The following is a 22,292-nucleotide window of genomic DNA, read 5'->3' as shown; positions in this document are numbered from 1 at the left end:
TTAATCGTATACAATCATACATAGTTCAAAATTATTAAAATTTGCACTATTAACAACGAAAATATTAAATATTATAATAAAATTATAATAAATATATTATAATAAAAAGAGGGCAAAAAATCTGCTGCAAGCAAACGACTTGTATCCAGTCACAGGAGAAGACACACTGAGACGCTGGGCACAATTGCAGGGTCTAGTAGAAGACGCGGAGGCAGATGGCGGGCCGAGAAACCCAACGGGACCGATGCCTTATATTCAAGGCATCCGCGTCTTAGGCTTGCGCGGGATGCCTTGAATTCAAGGCATCCGCATTGAGTGTGTTAAAAATACATGAATGCCAAATTGCCTCTTATTCTCAACGAATTGAAACCTGCAAATACGTGTTACCGTCTTGTGAAATTAGTAAAGGAAAAAATTAAAAAAAGACTGACTATTGAAAATATAGTCAAACCCTAACTGGGACATAAATATCAGTATGCTTCTGATGCATCATTATAAATTACTTCTATAATACAAAAAAATAATCCAATATAATTCTTTAATTTATTTGCAAGTTTATAGATATATGATGATTCTTCAATGAAGTTGAAGAGAACTAAATAATAATTTTATATAGTAAGAAACGGTTATGTATTCTTTGGAGCATATGAAAAAGTCTTTGCTCAAACATTTGGACACTATTTTTAACATGGAAAAAAAGGACATAGATATGTACTCACTTGCAGGCTGAACATCCACTCTCAGCACTAAGTCATCTCCAATTTCAGCCGAGTCTATTTCTTGTCCTTGCTTGGTTACGATTTTCATCGTGCAAGTCGGAGGAGGTCCAGTGTTGGCAATTGTTCCGGCAGTTGTCAACATGGAAACGTTAAATCCGAGTGTGACATTCTTCTCTCCAGTGGTGTATACACACTTTATGTGGTATGCTTGGGCTTTATAAGTCACAAGCTTAGGATGTTTCTGAATCACTAGGATGAAGCTTGCCTGTCCCTGTTTAAGATAAATAAATTAAAATTTGAGTATGAAAGATCACAGTATTATATGAGAACAAAATTCGAACCAAAGAAAATTAGAGAGAAATTACAAGGTAAAAGGTGCTTTAGCAGGAATCTAGTATTAATCAGGAGCAATTGTATTGAACACGTTCCCTGCCGCGGATTTTAAGACGAATTCACTCATGGTGCGAAATGTCTTTCTTTTTTCTTTTGCTTTAAATTCTTGGGTCCTCTCCATTGGAGTTTTCGTGTGCTTTCGGCAATGTGCACAGTATCGGTCACGTCATATACGCATTGTCAAAGTAGCTGTGACCAATGGCGTGCTGTTAGTGGCCAAAAAAGTGACTCATTCATTGGTCATTATGACCAAAACAGCATGAAGATGAAGTACACATTTCATTCATTATGACTAAAGCGGCAGTGGACGTTCTAAAGAAGATAGTTCAGTCTCCGAAGGAGATTAATTTCCACGAATTAAGAAAATCCCATTTGTCACAGGAGGTGATATTAAATCCAGAACAAAAAACTCAGCATTACTTTGCGAGGGAAATGACGATGAGCAAAATTAACAAACATGAATGAGTCATTAACATTCCTAATAGATAATTTGATCACAAGTGAATATCTGAAATAAATAAAAAATTAACAAGCCCCAGGGAAAAATCAAAAAGTTAAAATCAACATTTGAATAACAGCTTTCTCATCAATTCACCCTCAAATTCACCTCATATTTGGTTACGGTTGATGTACCCTAAAAATACCTCAACATGTTTGACGCATGTATCTGGGGGAAACGAGGCAGAACTGATAGCTTCCGTAAATTCATGAGCGCATAAAAGATACGCAATTCTTCTTTATCTGAGTTTCACCATGCTTTTCCCAAAGGTGGACAAGGAGGTGGGAACTTACATTTACGTGTATGAGTCCGCAACTTCCAAAGTTAACCTTGAAAGTCTCAACACGAGGAACAGCATCAGGAGTGAGGGTGACCACTCGACGACACTGCTCGTCCTTGCTGTGGCCCTTCACATACAGGACACCATTGAAGCCTGGTTCAGTGATGTGGATCTCAACCTGGACACCATCAGACAGGCAGCTCACAACCATATCAGGACGAGGGAAGTCAGTTCGTAGCGGAGGACTTCCATCTATAACAGAAAAATTTTATAGCCAACATACATTTAAAATACAAACACTTTTTTATTAAATTGTTAAGTTGGTGTTTAGTTGAGCATTGCTTGTTGAGGCTGCATATACAACTCTTTGTCTTACTAAAAAGCAACACAACAAAAATGATGCCTTGGACCAATGCAAGTAAAATCATCTTCTTTATGAATGTGGCCAAAGCCAAGAGCAGAAATATTGATGTGATTGTGCATAAATCAGAATTGAAGATTCTGATTTATTAACCCAAAGTATAATCATGAAAAATTGCTTCACAATTCAAAATTAATATGACTAAAAAATATGTACTGAATAATGGCAACTAAACACCTATGTTAATGTCATTAATTATCATTCCTATCTATGATAAGATGTCCTTCATGTCCCTAAGCTACCAAAAATTAATATTAAAAAATGTACTCACTGCATATGACTTCAGGGTTTCCGGTGTAGCCGGTTATGCACTGACAGATAGCTCTGTGATTGGTGGCATTACACAGGGCATTGATACCACAATGCTTGATTCCACAAGGATCTTGACAAGTTTCATTGCAGTATTGACTGTCAGGGCAGTCACTGTCAGTCTGGCACTCAGGTCCAACAGGAATGTCAGCTGAAAAAATAAAATTGGGTTAGTACAAAAGACTCATTACAAAAGTGGTATATGTACGATGAAACAATACAAAACAATGCCCATTAGTACATTTTAAAAGAATAAAAGGAGTCAAATAAATTCTGAGGTAAAATGCAGAGAAAATAAGGCCATGACAAAATTTAATCCTTTAGCATTAAATACTGACAGGAAAGAGCTGACCTGATAATCATGAATTTAATGATAAGAGCCCTACTTTTAGGTACAGGTTTTTCGACATTATTCCTTTATGATTGGGAATCAAAAATTTATTTCATAACAATTAGTCCACACAGTAATAAAATCATGAGCCCTGAGCATTAATTCATAGATACTTTCAATTAAAAAGTAAAATTGATTGTTTGAGGCATAACTTTGTGAAAGCGATTCATTATTAAAATTAAAAAGAAGAACTTTGTGCTTTCACATTTTAATAATTAAAAAGTAATTCTGCAGGAAACAAACCCAATGTGATCAAACTCATAAGTTAGTGGCGTAGCCAGGGGGGAGGTCGGGGAGTTCCGGACCCCCCCAAAATATGAAAACACAATTACTTTGCTTCATAAAAGAAAACAAAATATCGAAAATTCTTGAATTGACAAAAGATTTCTCTGTCAAATGAAGTTTTTTTTATTGTGAAAAGTGTTAAAATTAGTTTAAAACCCTCTTCTGAGTTCTCTGTTTTTCAAAACTTTTCCACCTAATTTTGGGCCCTCGCGGACGAACTTCCTGCCTGTGCCACTGTCATAAGTAAAGCCAACATATTTTTAAACAATGGATCTACTCACATTTCACACAGTTTCCATTGTTGTCAATGCGATAGCCATGCACCTGTGGGCAGACACAATTGCCTCGCTCGTCAATGATCATTCCTCGCTCGAGAGCACAGACACAACGTCCCCTCTCATCAACTCGAAGACCTTCATAGGAAAAGGAGCATTAAGTAATGAGTTACCTACATAACATCATATGAATGATTTAAAACCTAACCACAGAACAAGACATATAAAAGCAAATGATTTGAAGCATTCCTATGCAGAAAGATTTATGATAAAAACTGTTTATACTTTGGTGATGATAACTCCTTCACAGTTTTATTTTGAGTATTTAAATTTTAAAATGTATTTAATAGAAATTTAAGAAAGAAAAGCAAGAATTAATGAAAAAAATTACTGAAAGAATATGTTAACTTCATATTTACCTTTTCCTGTGGGACACAGAATGCAATCTTCATTGTCATTAAGTCCAGATCCTGGTGGGCAGATGCAGTTACCAAAGACATCCTTAATGTATCCCTTCTCCACCAGGCAAGTGACAACTACAAAATGGAATGATAAAAAAATATTATAAGTTATTCAATTAATATGTATGTAGAAGAAACAAAAGAACTAAATTTTATGGTGAAAAAAAACTGGAAGGAAAAAGGCAAGCATTGAAATGAGACAAAAAACAACAACCAACTACCACAGGCTAAGCGTGGTTCTATGACATCTTAATACTTGGAAAAGCTATGAGCTTATATGTTTCATAATTTGGCATTTTATTGGAAAGTTCAGTGGAATTAAAGACACATTAACTTCCTTTTAAACTGTCTCTGATTCACAACTCATTAGATTGGTAACATTTTAATTTACTTTTGCACCTTAAATTTAGGGAAAAAATGATAATTCAGATTAGTACTACAGTTCTTCTCCAAGAATAAAACCCTCCGAGACTTCAGAGAAACAAAATTCTGAGAACAACCTGTACTATTACCTTTGCGTAGCCACATTAACATTACAATTAAGATTTTGATAAAAATATGTAATCTCTTCCATACCCTTGTCGCATTGGACTGCAGCATTTCCTTGATATCCTGGAAGGCATTCACAAATCATTGTTCTGACTGGATGAGTGTCCAATACACGACATTTTGCATTCACGCCACAAGGCTCAGTCACGTTGCAAGGATTCACGCAATTGCTGTCAATACAAGCCATTCCTGACGGGCATTCATGGTCACTACGGCAGCCAGGAATCTCAACTGCAGAGAAAAGAAACAGTGCCACAGTGAATATTAAAGTTATAATCCAACACCCTAACATATATGAGAGTAGGCATTCACTAACCAGCAAATCATAAAAAAATGATTGAAAGAGCAATACAAGCTATTAAAATCATCAGCCAAGAAAATTTCACTTGAATTTTGAAAATTCAAATAAAAATGAAAACCATTTTTGCACCTGGTGATTAATTCAAGAACAGAGAAAGGAGGATTAATAGGTAATTTTGAGATTTGGGTGTAGAGGAAACAAGGTTGATACGGCATGGAGGGAGGGGAAAATAGGAAAAGTCAAAGAAGAAAATAATACTATCTGTAATATTCAGAGGATAAGAGAACTCAACTGGATGTTCATAAGAGTGGATTTTAATACTCACAGTCGAGAGAGCTGAGTTAAGAGAAAAGAAGAGAGGAAGAAGGTTGAAACTAATACATATTGCCATCTATTGGTTACTCTTGTGGGCCAAAATAAAGGGAGTTTTCTGCATATAAATCCCTGCTGAAATCATGGTAAATCTAAGCGTCCTGTTAGTGCAACTGGTAAAGCACCTGGCCGCCAACCGGGAGGCTCTGGGTTCGAGTCCCAGTCAGGCTGCATATTTACCCTCTGATTTCTAACTTTTTCCATCTACCACAGCACCATTGTCCATGTCTTTTTTCTGTCATATGTTCCTATCCCTTTCTTTCCTTACCTATGACTTTATTTGTGTATATGAAGTAAAGAATATACAGTACGAGAAGAAAATGAGGCTTGGGATAGGGCAAAGTGGAAACAGCTATCATGGGCTCTGACAGAGTCATGAGCGTTCAACATACAGATAAGCTAACGAATTACTAGTCATTTCAATAAAATCATAAAAATAAATGAAACACTTACCCTTCTCACACAGCTCAGTGCTGTCCTTAACAGACATGACATAGCCAGCAGGGCATGAGCACACAGCACGATGATCAAATGGTGTGCATATTGCTGTTTCTCCGGCACACGGTTTGTCGTTGCAAGGATTGATGCAGTGCCCATTGAGGCAGGCACGGGTGCTGGGACACTCGGAATCTCCTCGGCATCCAATAGCTGTGCACGCCACGTACGGATCACCAGCCAAACCAGGCAGACATTCACACATGGCACGGTGATTTGCACCTCTGCAAGTGGCCTCAGTTCCGCATGGTCTTCCATCTGCCTTACAAACCGGCTCGCAGTTTCCATTGACACATGAATGCTGGCTAGAGCACTCATCATCGCTACGACATCCCACTAGAAAAGAAAGCGACCATTAAAATTCTTTGTAGAATAGTAGGTAATGCATGAATTTAAACAAATAAAATTGATGGCATAAGCAGGAAAAATATTAATTAAAATATTTTTCATGGAATTTTTACTTACAACTTTAACTTACAAGGATAAAAAATTCATTTGATTTCTCTCTTAAGGCCTGTTTATATGATGCATTAACATGTATGAGTTAATATCTGTTTGCATGAACAATTTTTGTGAACGGGACGGTACATGTACGAATGCATGAACCAAATTATAACAGATTCAATTTTCATCGTATGCATTTGCACAAGTTGGGTTACACAGGGCTACAAGGTGCATTTTTGTGTTCATTCATGCGTTTGCACAGTTAGACATTAACTTATACAGGTTAATGAACCATGTAAACAGGCCTTTACAATAGATTCAAATGAACTTGAAGGAAGAGAGAAAATGCAAATAGATCAGGATGAAATTAGCAATTTAATAGATGATCATTTGACTTCATTCCCTTTATCAGAAGCATCAATTAGAATTAAAAATAGCCTAAAACTTATTTTGACACAGCCAAGCTAGTTGGCCGGATAATTGCATTTCCAGTAGCTTTAAATCAGAATTCTTTCAATATTTAATAATTCTTTCAATTTTTAATATGATGCAGCCTTAATTAAACCTTCACTTATTAACAATATTTATCACATTCATTGCATCATATATGAATTTTAGCCACTTGAAACTCAATGCTGAGCTTCTGCTGATAACCAATTGCACAGGAGAAAAAAATGATTCCTTCAGGAGGGAAGTTTTCCAATATCATGGATGAGTAAATTATAGTTCACAGAGAAGGATTGAAAAAATAAATGAATTACCTTGAACACATTTAATTTCTGGATTTCCTTCATATCCTTGCTTGCAAGAGCAGACCGGCTTGTGATCCAATACTCGGCAGTTGGCATTGAGGGCGCAGTTACATGGGTTTCGACAAACACCTTCCACGCACGCTTTGTCCTCTGCACAGTCTGCATCCGAGGAGCAGCCTGCGATGACCGGAGCTGTTGGCTTACAAATTCCACTGCCACCACTGATGTAACCATCTGGACAGATGCAGAGCATTGTCCGCACTGGAAGTGTGCCGGGTACCACCCTGCAGCGTGCAGTGCCAGAGCAAGGCTCCAGCTCTCGGCATGGCTCGGCACAGCGGTTTGATATACAAGCAAGATCTCTTGGGCATTCGCCATCAACCGTACATTCTGGTCGAGGTTCGGGTCTGCACGCAACATATGGGTTGCCGATGAATCCAGGAGGACAGCGGCACACGGACATATGATGGCGGACTATGCAATCCATAGCAGATTGAGCGCATGGGTTGGCGTGCACGCAAGGACTTACGCACTGAGAGTCAATACAGGCCCGATCATCTGGGCAGTCTCCGTTACTTCTGCAGCCAACGACGTGGCATGCACTGTATGGGTTTCCACGGTACCCACTTCGGCACCTGCATTCAGCTCTTCCAGCAAAGGAGAAGCATTCTGCATTGGGACCGCAAGGATCATTGACCAAGCATGGACTGATGCAATTTCCATTGACACAAGCCTTGCCAGAGTCACACTCAGAGTTGCTACGGCAGCCAACTGAAATACCAACATGATTCAGATTTTTTAAATGTTACCATTATTCTTTTAGAATACTAAAAGTACTTAAAAGTTAATTAATTGACCTGAAATTATCACATGAGTCGGACATATTTCTATGGTTCATAATGATCTCTTGTTTTGTTTTCAATCAAAATTTAAGCAACAGATAAGTTGTTGACACCAATCCTACATACAAAGCCTTTTCAAAGAAATATGCTCCAGATACTTTTCAGAAAAGACGAGTTTAATGGTATCAGTAAAACAAAATACATATTTGTTCCTCAATTTAAAATTTAAAAATACTTGAGTACATGAAAGGACTTCTGTTGAAGCTAACAGAATTAATTAATAAATGCATAAGCCTTAGAAGTATTCATTTCTCACTTGCACTTACCAGTATAACAAGCAATGTTAGGGTTTCCTTCATATCCTTCCCTGCAAGAACAAACTGGACGATGGTTTTGTACCAAGCAGGCAGCATTGCTACCGCAGTCACAAGGGCTACGGCACATTCTGTTGATGCAGGTCATGTTGCTGCTACAATCGTCATTTGATGTACATCCTGGTGGTATTGCTAGTGGCACTGAAAGAAAACAAAGCAAATGTTATTGAAGAGTCTTTTGGGCTGAATGCATGCTTCCCAGGAATTAGAGATGACTGAACATGCATTACTTATCACGCATTTAAATTTATCCATGTAGGACAGATTTTGGTTAAAAACAAAAACTGTGAATTGGTAAGAATTCTAACATTCAAAAGTCATACAAAATGGGTTCCCTATTAAACTTAAGAAAATTATTACTGTTATTTGGCTCATATTAAAAACCTTAGTATAACAATGAATCACTTTGATAAAAATGTCCATGAAAGTAGCCTCACTAAGGTTCAGAAGTTACATTAGTGTGTATACGGTTCTATGATATTTTCTAGGAGAGTGAAATCACCTTAACTACCATATTCCTTCGAATATAGTCCCTCTCTGAATATAGTCCCCCCCCCTAACTTTGAGGCTTGAGTTTTGGGAAAAAATTTAAAAAATGGGTTAGAATCTAGTCCCCCCCTTAACTTTTATCACGGGCACTTTTGGAAAAAAAGGGGGGACTATATTCAGACATATACAGTATTTTCTAGGATTAAATATGTATTACAAAAAGAGTGCTATTTCAAAGTGTAGGGGAGAGTTAAGGAGCCATCATGACACATACTAAAAACTGGCAAATATTTAATGCTTGAATAGCTGCTTCATGCAGCCAAAACAAATGAAAAACTTACCAGGTCGACATTCTCCATTAAGGTTGGGCACCCATCCATCTGGACAAGTGCAAGTCATCGTCCTAACCGGTACAGTTTCAAGCACCATGCATCTCGATGTCACTGAGCATGGCATCAATTCCTTGCAAGGATTCAAACACTTCTCGCCGATGCAAGCCAACTGGCCGGGGCAATCAATGTCCCTCTTGCACTCTGGTCTTGGAGTCGGAGGTGGTGGCCTGGGCTCGCAGAAGACCGTTGGGTCACCCAGTGGCATGGCTTCAGGGCATCGACAGGCGGCAACGTGATTCCTGACCAAGCATATTGCATTGGTGGCGCAAGGTGTTCTGGATCCAATGCCAGCACACGGGTCAATGCACCGGTGGTCCATGCAGGCACGGCTTAGTGGACAGTCAGAATCGGTACGGCACTCGATACGAATGCATCTCAAGAATGGATCTCCTTCATAACCGACTGGGCAACGGCATTCAGCACGGTGCGTGCCAGAATCGGAGTGGCACATGGCATTTGTGGCACACGGGTTGCTGATGATGCACGGGTTGATGCATTCGCCATTGTAGCACTGCTTATCACCGCTGCACTCCTCATCAACCTGGCAGCCAACTGTTGACAGATAACAGACACACAAAGTTATTGACAAATTAATTTTAGCCACAGATGGTTTTAAATTGAGGAGGAAGGAAGATAATGTGACATGAAATGAGTGGATAAGAACTGCTAGATAGCCAACTAATCTTTGAACGGCTTTGCATTATTCACAATTATATCTGGCCTAAAGCAATAATTTTTATCGCTTTTTTGGAACAGAAGAACACTTTAACCTCTTCCTGTAATTTAAAATTCATCCATCTGGTAACTCAAAGCAGTTGGATAATGTAGAAAATGTATTTTTTTTAATGTGAATGATTTGGAAAAAAAGGTACCAGTTTGAAAAATGTACAAGTGCACTAAAATTCATCGAGGTAAAACAAAAGACCAGTATGTTGACTTATAATTTTTTTACTTTAGGAATGAAGCACAAATACTTTTTGATTAAAGATTTTAACTCCGAACATTGTCACAGAAATGAAAACATAAAAATGGTAATAAACAATATCTCACCTCTGACACATCCATATTGAGGGTTTCCTGAGAAACCTGGCTTACATAAGCAAATTGGATAATGGTTCATAACCCTGCAGTCTGCATTCGGTCCACAATTACATGGGTTCACGCATATTCCATTGACACACGATTCACGATCTGTACAATCCGAATGTGAAGCACACTCCAGCGTATTGGCAGAAGCTGTTTATGAAATAGAAAGGTTTCATTCAAGTACTACAAAAAGCTTTACTCAAAACATGATGGAGTGAATTTGCATAGTGGTTAAAAAATGAGTTTTTAATTCACGATAATGGCAAAATTTTCCTTGTTAACTTCATTTCAATGAAATAGCATGTATAATTACCACAGTAGGTAGTGCATAAGTCTCATAATACATAATAACTTAATGATACTAACCAGGTCTGCAACCAATCATTGGGTTTCCTTCATACCCATCAGGGCAGCGACATATTGGTCTGTGCTTTTCAACGTGGCAGAAAGCAGATCTTGCACAAGGTTCTCCAACTGTGCATGGGTTTCGACATTCTTGGTTGATACAAGCTCTCTGCATTGGGCATTCATCGTCATTTATGCACTCTGGAGGTGGAGGCAGGATGGGAGTCTTCGGTACTGTAGAGGAAAAGTAGAAGGCACTGTGAGACCATGGATGAGGACAGTGCTTTTGAGATTAAGTGGAATCTAGGTGTATAAAGCATCAGCATTAGATCCAGAGAGAGGAGAAATTTCCCAATAAATTCCTGAGTAAAATTTTTCTTTCCTCTAACACCAATGATTTGAAAATTTGACATTTATTTTTTTAATAGATGGGTAAATGACTGAGCTTGGTAACAATAATACAAATATTTTAGTAGTAAAAACATGTTCAAAATATTAAAATAATATAAAATCATTTAATTCAAGCTAAGCCCCAGTTCGAGTTGAATCGTCAACAAACACGTCACTACCGGGTGAGTAAACAAATCTCTGATCAAGTTAGGGCATAGTTTCACTGGGATAAATAAAAAAAACTTACTGTTTGTGCATTCAACGTAAGGATTTCCTTGGTAGCCAGGAGCACAAGAGCAAGTAGCTTGATGAGCCATTGCTCTACAGATGGAATTGACTCCGCATGGAGATATCCTGCAGACCTCAACGCAAGATCCAGACTGGCACCGATGGGTGTCAGGACAGTTGGAATCAGTCCTGCACTCTGGTTCAGCTTGAACTGTAAAAAAAATAAATGGAAGATTTATTAACAATATTGATGCAGTCTCACAATGCACTCTTTAAGGTCCGAAAAAAACAAGTACGTTATGTATGCACTGGTATTTGGATTCACTCTGCTAAGAATTTTACTAGATTCATCATAACACTCCATCAAACCTTGACAAGCTTAATGATTTTATTCTCTTCAGATTTTTATTACTGCAGCATTATTTATTTAATGTATACATATTTGCATATAAAATGTGTCTTGTTATCGTAAGTTTTTCAGGAAACTGTACAAGAGATTGCAGATCGTACCAAATAGAGGCTAATGAACTACTTTTAATTATTTTCATCATCATCATAATCATCGAATGGTGAATATTTTTTCATCTTTTTGATAACACATATCTTTACACTGATATATTTCCAAAAAAAATGGATAAACATCATCATAACAGCACAAGATTAAAACAATGGCATCAGGTATCATAGCATAGATTGGATAAAAATAAGTTCACAAATAACAAAGTAAAATAAAATTGTACACCCTGAGAATATAGACACATGGATGGTATAAACACTCACCAATCCTCCTACAGAGCCCATTCTGGTCGACAATAGAATCCGGTGGACATTTGCACATGATGGTTCGCAGTGGCAATGTGTCTTGCACGTAGCACTCCTGGTCTGGTGAGCATGGGTTGGACACAATGCAAGGGTTCATGCAGTGATTGCTCATGCAAGCAAGGCCAGAAGAGCAATCGGCATCCTGAGTGCATTCCAATTCCACCGGTTGTTTCTCCCCTGCAAAGAGTACAAGCGACATCATGAGGAAAACATTGAAATTTAGAAACTTTTTAGATACTACATGTAAAAAATGACTGGTAATACAGTATCTTTGGACCACCAGTTACATATTAGGGGCAGCAGATTAGGTTGGACAAATTTGGAAGCACAGAATGCAATTCAAGAATTATCTCGGGTTTTCCCTCGAGAGACAGACAAAGCCATTTACTAAAAGGGTCATGGATCGGTGGTATTTGACCAATACTAGAGAAAATATACAATTTTCTAAACACTACACACTGATGTTGTATGTTCTCCCTCACAATTTAACTAATCCTGTAGTCCTATCCTAGTTTACTGCCTTTCTTATCGCCACTCAGGCATATATACAAATGCAACGAAAGCTTCAATCTGCCCAAACTCTCCATTACTACTCGCATCTACTAAAAGATGTTCAAGCATTGACAAGCCAAGTTTTTACTAGATTAATTCCTCATTCTCTTTTCCTTAGACAATTTCTTTCGTGTGAACCACTTCCCCTGATGTAATACTTTCCTGTACACTATGCTCCTTTAATAATTCACACAACGAGAATTCTTAACATCATGAGTTTGAAAGTGGAGAACGTGAGCGTTGAAGGAAGGGAAACAAAACTGAATGTTTTTCTCAGAACTTTTTTTTTTACTCTCTTGAATTTTCCACTCAAAATTTTCCAGCTCAACCCATCAATTTATTTAAATGCTACATATTTTTACTGAATTCTTTCTTTTCCCATTTTGAAGTTTGTAAGCATCACTGCCTGTTAACGGTCTGTTTTGAGATTAACTTATTAAGTGAATGGTTTCAGCTCCACCAAAGAATGTAAACGGTCATGGGAACTGCCTATGGCATTTTCTGTTTCAGAAATCTGGCACTGATGCACTTAACCCCTTCCCATTCAATTTACAGTGAAACTTCGATTTTACATTCCCCCATTATACATTTTCCCCGATTTTGCACAGTTTTTATCAGGTCCCATACAATATCGCCTTTAGAAAATGATACTCTATTTTACATTATTCTCAATTTTGCACTTTTTGTAAGTGGTCCACTCAAAAGAGTAAAATAGAGGTTTCACTGTATTTTCTTAATATTGTGCTCCTATTCTATATTTATTTTTTCTGTGGTTCTTTTTAAATGGAATGGTAGGCAATGAAATGATATTTTTTCATTGGTAATCAACCTAGACCAGTGAAATAAAAAGTGATTATTATTTCAAATTGTTCACGAACGAGCCCTCTTCCTGCAAGAACATTGAGAACACAGCCACTGCTACTTGTATAAAATCATTTTGCTACTTCCAATGCATTATATTTCATGAAACATGAGTTCTCTACAAACATTATGGATGTTTTAACATTTTGAAACTTTCAAAATATTTATATTGTTCCCCTAAATAGTGCTAAAATAAAGAAAATCTGATGACGAGCCACACTCGTCATTGTGTAATTTGGCATCGGGAGTTCATGATGAACTCGACTCACAAGGTGCAATGGGTTAATAAAATGCATAAACATGTATAAACTTACATGAAAATTCCACAGATAAAAAAAATCATTTGCCTTGACCAGGATTCGCACCCAGATCTCCAGATTTCTGGTCAAGTGCTTCAGCCAGTTAAGCTTGGGAGGCATCATTCCTCCCTGTGGAAATCAGGGTATGCGGGTTTGAATCCCAGTCAAGGGGAGAGATATTTTTCGCTGCGGAATTTTCGCACAATTTTTTAACTGTGCGAAATTATATTTATCACCATAGCTAGTCCCAGTAAACTTAAAAACTTACTTGTACACTCAAAGTGAGGGTTTCCAGATGTTCCTGGTGGGCAAGAACATTTTGGAGCGTGGTTTCGCCCCACACAGAGGGCTCCTTCACCACAAACATCTTCATCGAGGCAAACAGGTCGGCACACCCTGTTCAGGCGGTCGCAGGCCTCGTGATCGGCACAGTCTTCATTATATTGGCAAATGCCAGTGATACAAGCAACCAAGGCGTCTCCCTGAGTGCCAGGTGGGCAGACACAATGCGCACGGTGGAGCTGAGCTTTGCACATGGCCCCTCGGCCACATTGATTGGGTCCAATCAGTGCGGAGCAAGGATCTATGCAGTGCCCATTGACGCATGCCTTGTCAAATGGACACTCCAAATCACTGGTACACTCAGCTGCAGGAGAGAAAAATGAGATTTTTATGTAAAGAACACACTCCTACTATAAGTCTAATGCATTTCTTTGTAATAAATGGCGACAAAAACTATCCCATGGAACCACTTCATAGCAGTTGTCAAAGATACATATCATGTTAAATGATGATTTACATCCCTTTTTAAAGCTGATTTCACCAAGCAATTTTTTCAAAGTTCATGATTTTTCATAAATTTTGTAGATGCAAAATAGAATCTCAATATGTATTTATATGATAATTGAATTCCTTACTCGCGCAAAAAAATAATTAGCAAGAAAGGAAAAACAAAATTTTGCAACAAAAGTTATCGTTCAACGCAGAAATCTTCTCCTGATGCAATATCATTGATAATGCTGCATAAGACACTGTGGCCAGAAAATGACTCACCCTTGTAGCATCTAATCTTGGGATCTCCACTCCATGACTGAGGACATCTGCAAACAGCACGGTGTCCTTCTGCTAAGCACGTAGCCTCCAGGGCACATGAGTTGGTCAAGCATGGATCCCTGCACTTCTCAGACACACAAGCACGATTATCCGGGCAATCAGAGTCAGTGGTGCATTCAGGTTGGACAGTTGGTTCTATGAAGCACATCAGAATTAAAGGAAGTTATAAATATGAAAAAAAATATCCAAAATGATGTCAGACACTTGTCCATTACAAGTAAACATCAAAAAATAAGCAACCTTCACTAAAATGAATAATCATTCACAACATGACAGATGATGCAAAGATGATATGAATGAAAAGAATAGCAGCAGCAGACATACCTAACTAACAAATGTTACACTTTGCTCTTGTAAAAGTATCTTGCCAGTAATACTTCCATCACAATTTTTAAGCAATGAGTGGATATTTCCCAACCCACTGACCACCTTGGTCCCACAATTATGAAGAAATTTATTAAGTGTCCTTTATAAATAAGTATACAAGACAATGACTGAGGTAGGAATTTGAAATTATTGTTCAATTTCGAATGGAAAATTTGAAAAATTTATATCAATATTAACCACAACCTTAAGTCTTCAATGAATTGGAAACAAATAATCAATAAGATATGATATTACTTCTACTAAAGTAATGAGATAAAAATAGAAAGAAAATCACAACTTCGAGATAAAGACATTAATGGTCTTCTTAAGAAGTTCGAACATACCTTTGTAGCAGTTAATGAATGGATTGCCAAGCATTCCAGTGGGGCATGTGCAAACAGCCCTGTGGCCAGTGGCATGGCAATCTGCATTACGTGCACAAGGATTGGAAACAGTGCACGGGTTGACACACTGCCTGTTGAGGCAAGTCTCACTATCTGCACATTCATCACTAGATTTACATCCTGGTATTTCAGTAGGAGCTGAAAATGAATCGATAAGCATAAGTTATGAACCAAAAAAGAGATATAAGTACTTGAAAATACTAACGGCTAAATAAAAAAGTAAATACATACTAATTGAAGCATAAGCTTAATACGAGAATATTTTTTCTTCTGTCAATTATAAGCCAAGTATGGGTAATGATGTGCTAAACAAAAATGTGCAAGAAATTGGCTTAAAGGGCTTTATACAGTTTACAAGTAAATAGGAAATTCAATTTATACAAAAGAGGGATTGAGGAGTATTATGTACATATTTGCAGAGCACAAAGGCACCACAATTATGTAATGGCAATAAGGACAGAAAAACAAGGATATGGCCACATGCAGAAAGCCACACAATATATGTGAATGCAACCTAACTACAAGCTAAACTCAGTGCTATTTTTTCATTCATAAAATTATCCCGAGGAGAAAATATTGATGACCTGTAAAGATATATAAATAGGTTGAAATTCACATATGCACGCATAATTTAATGAAAAATTGGGTGACAGTAAAATATGTAATGGTTCAAGCACAGATACCGAATTTCAATGCAGTTGATACCATTTCATTGTTTTGTTATATTCAGCATTAATAACAGATATTAAACATTTGGAAGCAAATTAATGATTCAGTTTTGTGACATGATATTGTATTTACTACACACTGTATTTGACTTTATTGTAATGCTGGGTTTGAACAAGTACATACATCCTCACAACCAAAATTAAGGATCAATTGGACTCTTATCACTCCAAGAACAACAAACGAAAATGAGCAAGAAGGTAAAAATCATTACCTTGTACACACTGAACATCTGCATCACCAGCATAACCAGGTAGGCATATGCAGACCATGGTGCGGAGGGGTAGAGAATCCACCACGGTGCATTGAGCATTGACACCACAAGGATTGATGACAAGGCAAGGGTTCTTACAAACTCCATCAAAACAAGCGTGCTTACTGGGGCAGTCCACATCCGACTTACACTCATCGGTAACAACAGGCACTGTGGGTTGATATAGACAAAGTAAATTTTAAAAAAATACAAAAACTTAATGAAAGAAAATAATGTAATAAAGTAGAAAATTAAAAATATTTTCAAGGTAATACATAATTTGTTTAACACTCATCAGCATGGGTTTAGGAAATAAATTAATATGGAAAGTGTAAATCGAATAATACTTGGTTGTTGGAGATCGGAACTAAATGATGGCCAAATCATAGTTATGGTGATGTTGGACTTCAAAAAAGCATTTAAAGCGGCTAATAGAGATATACTTTTTGAAAAGTAAGATGCAGAGGGAGAAATTGCATTTTAATGCTTTAGACATCATTGAAATGATAGAAAGAAAGCAAAAAATAAAAAAAAGTAAATCTAAAGAGCTAAAAAGTAATATTGGTGTTCCCCAGGGAAGTGAGTTGGCTGGGATATTATTTATTATACAAATGAATGCTGTACAAATGCCTTAATAAAAATGTTTCCAGAAAATGCTTTGGTATATGTACATAGTTGGAAAAGAGTATGCTACAATACGTAATCCAATTAATGATGAGTCACCGGTACTTTCTCTTCTTCTCCCTGCCATTCTGCACTTTTAGGTAGAAGGAACTTTTGAATGGACTCTACTAGATGCATTTTCCTTCATGAGTAATATGGTTGGGACAGCATTTGAATTATTTTAATGGCAGAAAAGATAGCATTAAGTAAGCACATCATCTTCTGAATGCCTGAAAAATTGCAACATTACTTACCAGGGGAGCAAGATGTATACGGGTCACCAGTGTATCCAGTTGGGCAACGGCAAACTGGTCTATGGTTGTTGACTGTGCACTGTGCTCCCGGAGCACACCTGCATGGATCCTCGCATTTCCTTCCTTGGCACGCCAAGTGGAATGGACAGTCGGCGTCGGTTGTGCACTCAGCTCTCTGACAGCCGGTCAATGGATTGCCATAATAGTTTTCAGGGCACTGGCACTGTGCACGGTGGGCAATGGTGCGGCATATGGCACTGGGTCCACACTGAGTGTATGAGCATGGATCCTCACACTGGCGATTCACGCATGCTTGCACAGGCGGGCATTCAGAATCAGCGCGACATCCAACTGCAAGAGTGGCAAAAATATAACTAGACGATCAAAGGAGACGACCACGCTCAATAGATGAAAGTTTGACTAAGAGGAAAAAAACTGAATATTTTGGGGGGATGAGCGGAAAAGGACAAAATTAAATGAAAAGTCATGGAGTTCAACTCGATAGACAGTAGGTGATATAGTTTATCCAAAACTAAGAATAAAAAGGTATCAAACTAAATAGAATGTGAATTTTAGATAAATGTTCTTTTTAGGACAAATTCATTAATATTGGGTGAAACAATTGTTAATACACAAGGAAAAAACCTAACAGAGACATAATGCTCAACAAAAAGTTGTGATTCACTAATGGAACACTCACAAGCACTTTAATTTTAATTACAGAGAGAATAATCACAATACAATCAGTTCAAATGCAAAAAAATGGTGTGCCATCAGCAGTATTTCAGAGAGATATTTATCTCAGTTGACCTCAATGGAGAAGTAATATATTAAAAAATAAAGATTATTGTACATAACACTGACACATGATTGAGACAAGGATAGCTTTTCTAACCTGTGAAAAGGGGAAGATTCTGTGTGTTAGCATTAACTTGAGCTGGATCCAAGAAAATGAAGTCAGTGTTTTAAAACCAATTCTGTTCCATATATTAAAGCTTGAGAATTAAAAAAGAAGAACTGACTTACTTTCTTGGCATTGTCCATATGAATTGCTCACATAGCCAGACTTGCAGACGCACAGAGGACGGTGAAGTTGGACTCGACACTCAGAGAATGGTGAGCAACTATTGGGGAACTCAACGCAAGGATTGAGACATTTCTGGTTGATACACGCTTTGTCATTCGGACATTCACTGTTATCTTGACATTCTGGTCTTGGAGCTGAAAAGGAAGAAAAAACTATTAGCTAAAGGCTCCTCCACAGGAATGCTCATGAAAGCCATTCGCAGATAAAGATTATACTTATTTACACATGTATCCTATTTTGAAACCATCCAGAAAAAAATTATACGCATCAATTACTCAAGGGATTGGTATCAATTAAATTTTAAACAATTAATAAAAGATGGGAATGGAGGATTCCAAAAAAGAGGTGTGATATGGCACACTTGTTGTGAAAATACTAAAAAATTTGCTTGACACTTGGAAGTGGGCTAAATTAAAAAGAAATCACTGAATTATCAGTCACAGGATATGTGAGCAGAAATACTATAAAATATGGTGAATTTTTTCTTACATTAAATTCTCACTAATTTATGAAAATATGTACATAATTTACAAAAAATTGAAACCCTGACCTCAAATATTTCAGTTCAAAAAATAAAACAAGAATAGAAGATTTTCACCAGCCCTCATTTCATGGTTGGTATGTAATACCAGAGCAGAAGTCACTCATTCTGATATGGATATGTAAGGGATCATTACCTTCCACTGGAGCCAGGAGGCACTGAACATGAGCGTTGCCCATGTATCCAGCAGGACAGCTGCAAACAGCAACATGATTGACAGCACGGCACAAAGCATTCAAACCGCAAGCTCCCACACATGGATCACTGCATTTCTGATTGTAGCAAGCTTTGTCTCTCGAGCAGTCGCCATTGACAATACACTCAGGATATGTGCAGATGCCAACGCCATTGCTTACTCGGCACTGACCATTAGGACCACAAGGCGATGGGTTGCACGGGTCAACAGGGGGAGCTGAAACAGGATACATATTTATGAATAATCCATTAATTGTTTCACCTTTGATCATATATTCATTTCGAGAAGATGAATATGAAAAAAACTGAAATTTAATGGGAATTTCTTGATATTTTTGACATATTTTGGCGCATAATGTACACTTTGCTACACATCTTCAACATCCTTTCCAATCAAATAATCATGGTCACATTACAGGCCGATCTACAGCTTATCATGTGATACTAAGACCATTGAGCTATCAGCTTAATTAATTTTTGCCTCCTTTCAAAAAATTATCACGAGGTAAAATTATCAGCATTTATAATTAATATGTGACATTTAAAAAACTTGATCAAATGAATTTTGAGTCAAAATGATAAAATGTGCGTAATTTACTGGGTTAGATTTTTTCATTTACCTAATTATCACAGGAAAACTACAGGTTTATTTTTATTCATCACATATCTTAATGCATGTAACATACATTTGATCCTTTGGTGAAGAACCCACATTGGTGGTGATGTTCTTTCCTCAGGTTAATAATATATTAATATGCATCACACTTAAAAAGATGGAGTACCTCTAAACAGACATTTCATGCACATAATATTCAAGCAAAGGAAATAAAGAGAATACATGCATTTAAGTTTCATCTCCAACATGAATGAACTTAGTTTGTTTTAAATAGTGCCAAACATGATGTTACGTTGGCTTTGAATTCACAAGAAACTCAAGGACAGTGATCACATACAACATTTTTGATTGAGGTGACTCTGCCATCATTGATCCATTAAAAATTATCATGAAAATGTAATGAGATACATAGCTACTCTTAAAGGTTATTAAAAAAATGATACCCTCAAGTCATCTTCAACAACGTTAGTTAATTACACATAGGTTAAAAATATTGATTCTAATATCCATAGATCAATTCACTACAGTAATACATATTGGCATTTAAATATTTCAATGCTCATTTTTTTAAATGCAGCAATAACCACATGATGTCCCCTCTGTTGGGCGTACCTAGTTTGAAAGTGTCACGTGAGATCGCTGTCCTTGAAATTCTCTCTTGATATTAAAAAAAAATTCACTCCTTGAAGCATGAGAATGCCACTTACCAGGGATGTCTTTGCATTCAATGAAGGGATCTCCCCTAAGAGGCACCGGGCAGCTACAGATTGGACTGTGGTTCACAACATGGCAGCTGGCACGGTATCCACACACTCCGGGGCATGGATCCTTGCACTTGGAATTGGAGCACGCTTTGTTGCCAGGGCAGTCCGAGTCGAGGACACACTCAGGACGACATCCCAAGTCTCCGGAACCAATCAAACCAGGTGGGCACTCACAAGTGGCATAGCCTCGCTCGTTTGCTCGACAGATGGCACCCGGGCCGCAAGGCGATGGTTGGCAGGGATTGGAAGGCTCAGGCTCCCCTGCAAAGTAGAAACGGAGGGATTAGTCGATGCGGAGACTGAAAAAAATTGCCATAACTAGCAACGAAATGCATGCAATGCTGTGTAAATGATGGCAAAAAATGTCTAAGGCAGCCATCCCAGTCTGTACAGAAATTTTTTAAATAGTCATTAACTTTTAGACTGTGGGAGCATTTTTATACGTTTCGTACGCTGACTGTGGAAAAATGTGTAATTGAACAACTTGCAAACAATTAATTTATAAAAAATCACAACAGCTGCGAAAGCCCTGGATACAGATATGGACATCCAAATCTTTAAAGGCACTGTAATGGGAGAGGTTGGCCAAGTTTTCTGGTCGTTTTCTATTAGCCGAGCACTCTATTCCCATACTGCACTTTTCTGACGAGCACTGGCAAACAGTGTTTCAGATTAAGATTTTTTTAAAGAAGTTATTTGCGGAGAGTGAAAGGAAACATGACTTACTGATCTCCGCAACAAGCTCGCACAGGTGGAATGCATTGCCAGAGTATCCATCGGGGCAACTGCAGATCGGTATATGGTTGGAGACGGAGCAAAGGGCATTGAGGCCACAAGTGCCAGGGCATGGGTCCTTGCACTTGCTGCGAATGCACGCCAAGTTGGCTGGGCAGTCGGATGACACAATACATTCAGGTCGACATCCCTCGTACGGATTGCCGTGGTATTCCTTCAAGCACTCGCATACAAAATGCGATCCTTCCTGTCTGCAGTGGGCATTGGTGCCGCATGGGTTTGGATAGCAAGGATTTGGTGAAGGTGGGGGTTTCTGAGGCTCCTCTGTAAGATTAACAGAACAGAGCATTAGTTTTCATCAATCGTCATCCATAGACCATGCTAGACTCAATGTGAGGATACATTCATGCACAGTTTAAAGAGAGTGAGTATACAACCATTCAAAATAAACAATAAGAACCATTGACAGAGATAGACATTTATACATGGCTTTCAGGAAATGCAAAAAAATTGACTGCAATATTACGAGAAAAAAACATCATATGATAAAATTTTCCATTTAACACAGCAATACAATATTAGTTTCTTAAATCATTGATTACTTTTACTTTACAATTACTCTGTACTAGTAGCCACTTATTTTTCTTCATTAGGAAATTATCACTTTTGAAAATAAAAATGGTTGAAAATACCAATATGACATAGAGAATTGAGTATTAAAAGGCACTATCACATGCAAAATATCACATTTAAATAAAAATTAGATGCAGAAAAAAGTCATGCATGTACAAAAGACACAACCATGCAGTAAAAGCATGCAGCATGCATTTTCATGCCAAGCCTACACTACATTTTTGCATAACAGTCAAAAATACATTTTGAAATTTAAAATGTATACCATAACCTTGATGTATATGATTTATAGCAATATACTTCCAGTTTATCTGAA

General features: G+C 37.6%; 1 protein-coding gene across 1 annotated transcript in view; it reads right to left on the bottom strand.

The window, feature by feature from the left end:
* LOC124159670 overlaps window positions 1–22,292 on the bottom strand; it is a 309,866-nt gene that overhangs the window by 5,200 nt on the left and 282,374 nt on the right. The window contains exons 181-203 of the mRNA XM_046535577.1: window positions 21,335–21,667; window positions 20,552–20,869; window positions 19,170–19,445; window positions 18,432–18,626; window positions 17,406–17,756; window positions 16,450–16,659; window positions 15,450–15,647; window positions 14,680–14,874; window positions 13,895–14,272; window positions 11,873–12,091; window positions 11,112–11,303; window positions 10,496–10,708; window positions 10,094–10,279; window positions 8,993–9,595; window positions 8,115–8,303; window positions 6,956–7,717; window positions 5,709–6,086; window positions 4,610–4,813; window positions 3,992–4,108; window positions 3,579–3,710; window positions 2,584–2,772; window positions 1,905–2,143; window positions 720–990 (exon numbers count right to left, since the gene is read on the bottom strand). Of these exons, the coding sequence (XP_046391533.1) occupies window positions 720–990; window positions 1,905–2,143; window positions 2,584–2,772; window positions 3,579–3,710; window positions 3,992–4,108; window positions 4,610–4,813; window positions 5,709–6,086; window positions 6,956–7,717; window positions 8,115–8,303; window positions 8,993–9,595; window positions 10,094–10,279; window positions 10,496–10,708; window positions 11,112–11,303; window positions 11,873–12,091; window positions 13,895–14,272; window positions 14,680–14,874; window positions 15,450–15,647; window positions 16,450–16,659; window positions 17,406–17,756; window positions 18,432–18,626; window positions 19,170–19,445; window positions 20,552–20,869; window positions 21,335–21,667 (6,348 nt within the window). The remainder of the gene's footprint in view (window positions 1–719; window positions 991–1,904; window positions 2,144–2,583; window positions 2,773–3,578; window positions 3,711–3,991; window positions 4,109–4,609; window positions 4,814–5,708; window positions 6,087–6,955; window positions 7,718–8,114; window positions 8,304–8,992; window positions 9,596–10,093; window positions 10,280–10,495; window positions 10,709–11,111; window positions 11,304–11,872; window positions 12,092–13,894; window positions 14,273–14,679; window positions 14,875–15,449; window positions 15,648–16,449; window positions 16,660–17,405; window positions 17,757–18,431; window positions 18,627–19,169; window positions 19,446–20,551; window positions 20,870–21,334; window positions 21,668–22,292) is intronic.

Source organism: Ischnura elegans, chromosome 5 (genome assembly GCF_921293095.1).
Source record: "Ischnura elegans chromosome 5, ioIscEleg1.1, whole genome shotgun sequence".
NCBI classification, from domain to species: domain Eukaryota; kingdom Metazoa; phylum Arthropoda; class Insecta; order Odonata; family Coenagrionidae; genus Ischnura; species Ischnura elegans.
This window is presented reverse-complemented; position numbering and strand designations above follow the sequence as displayed.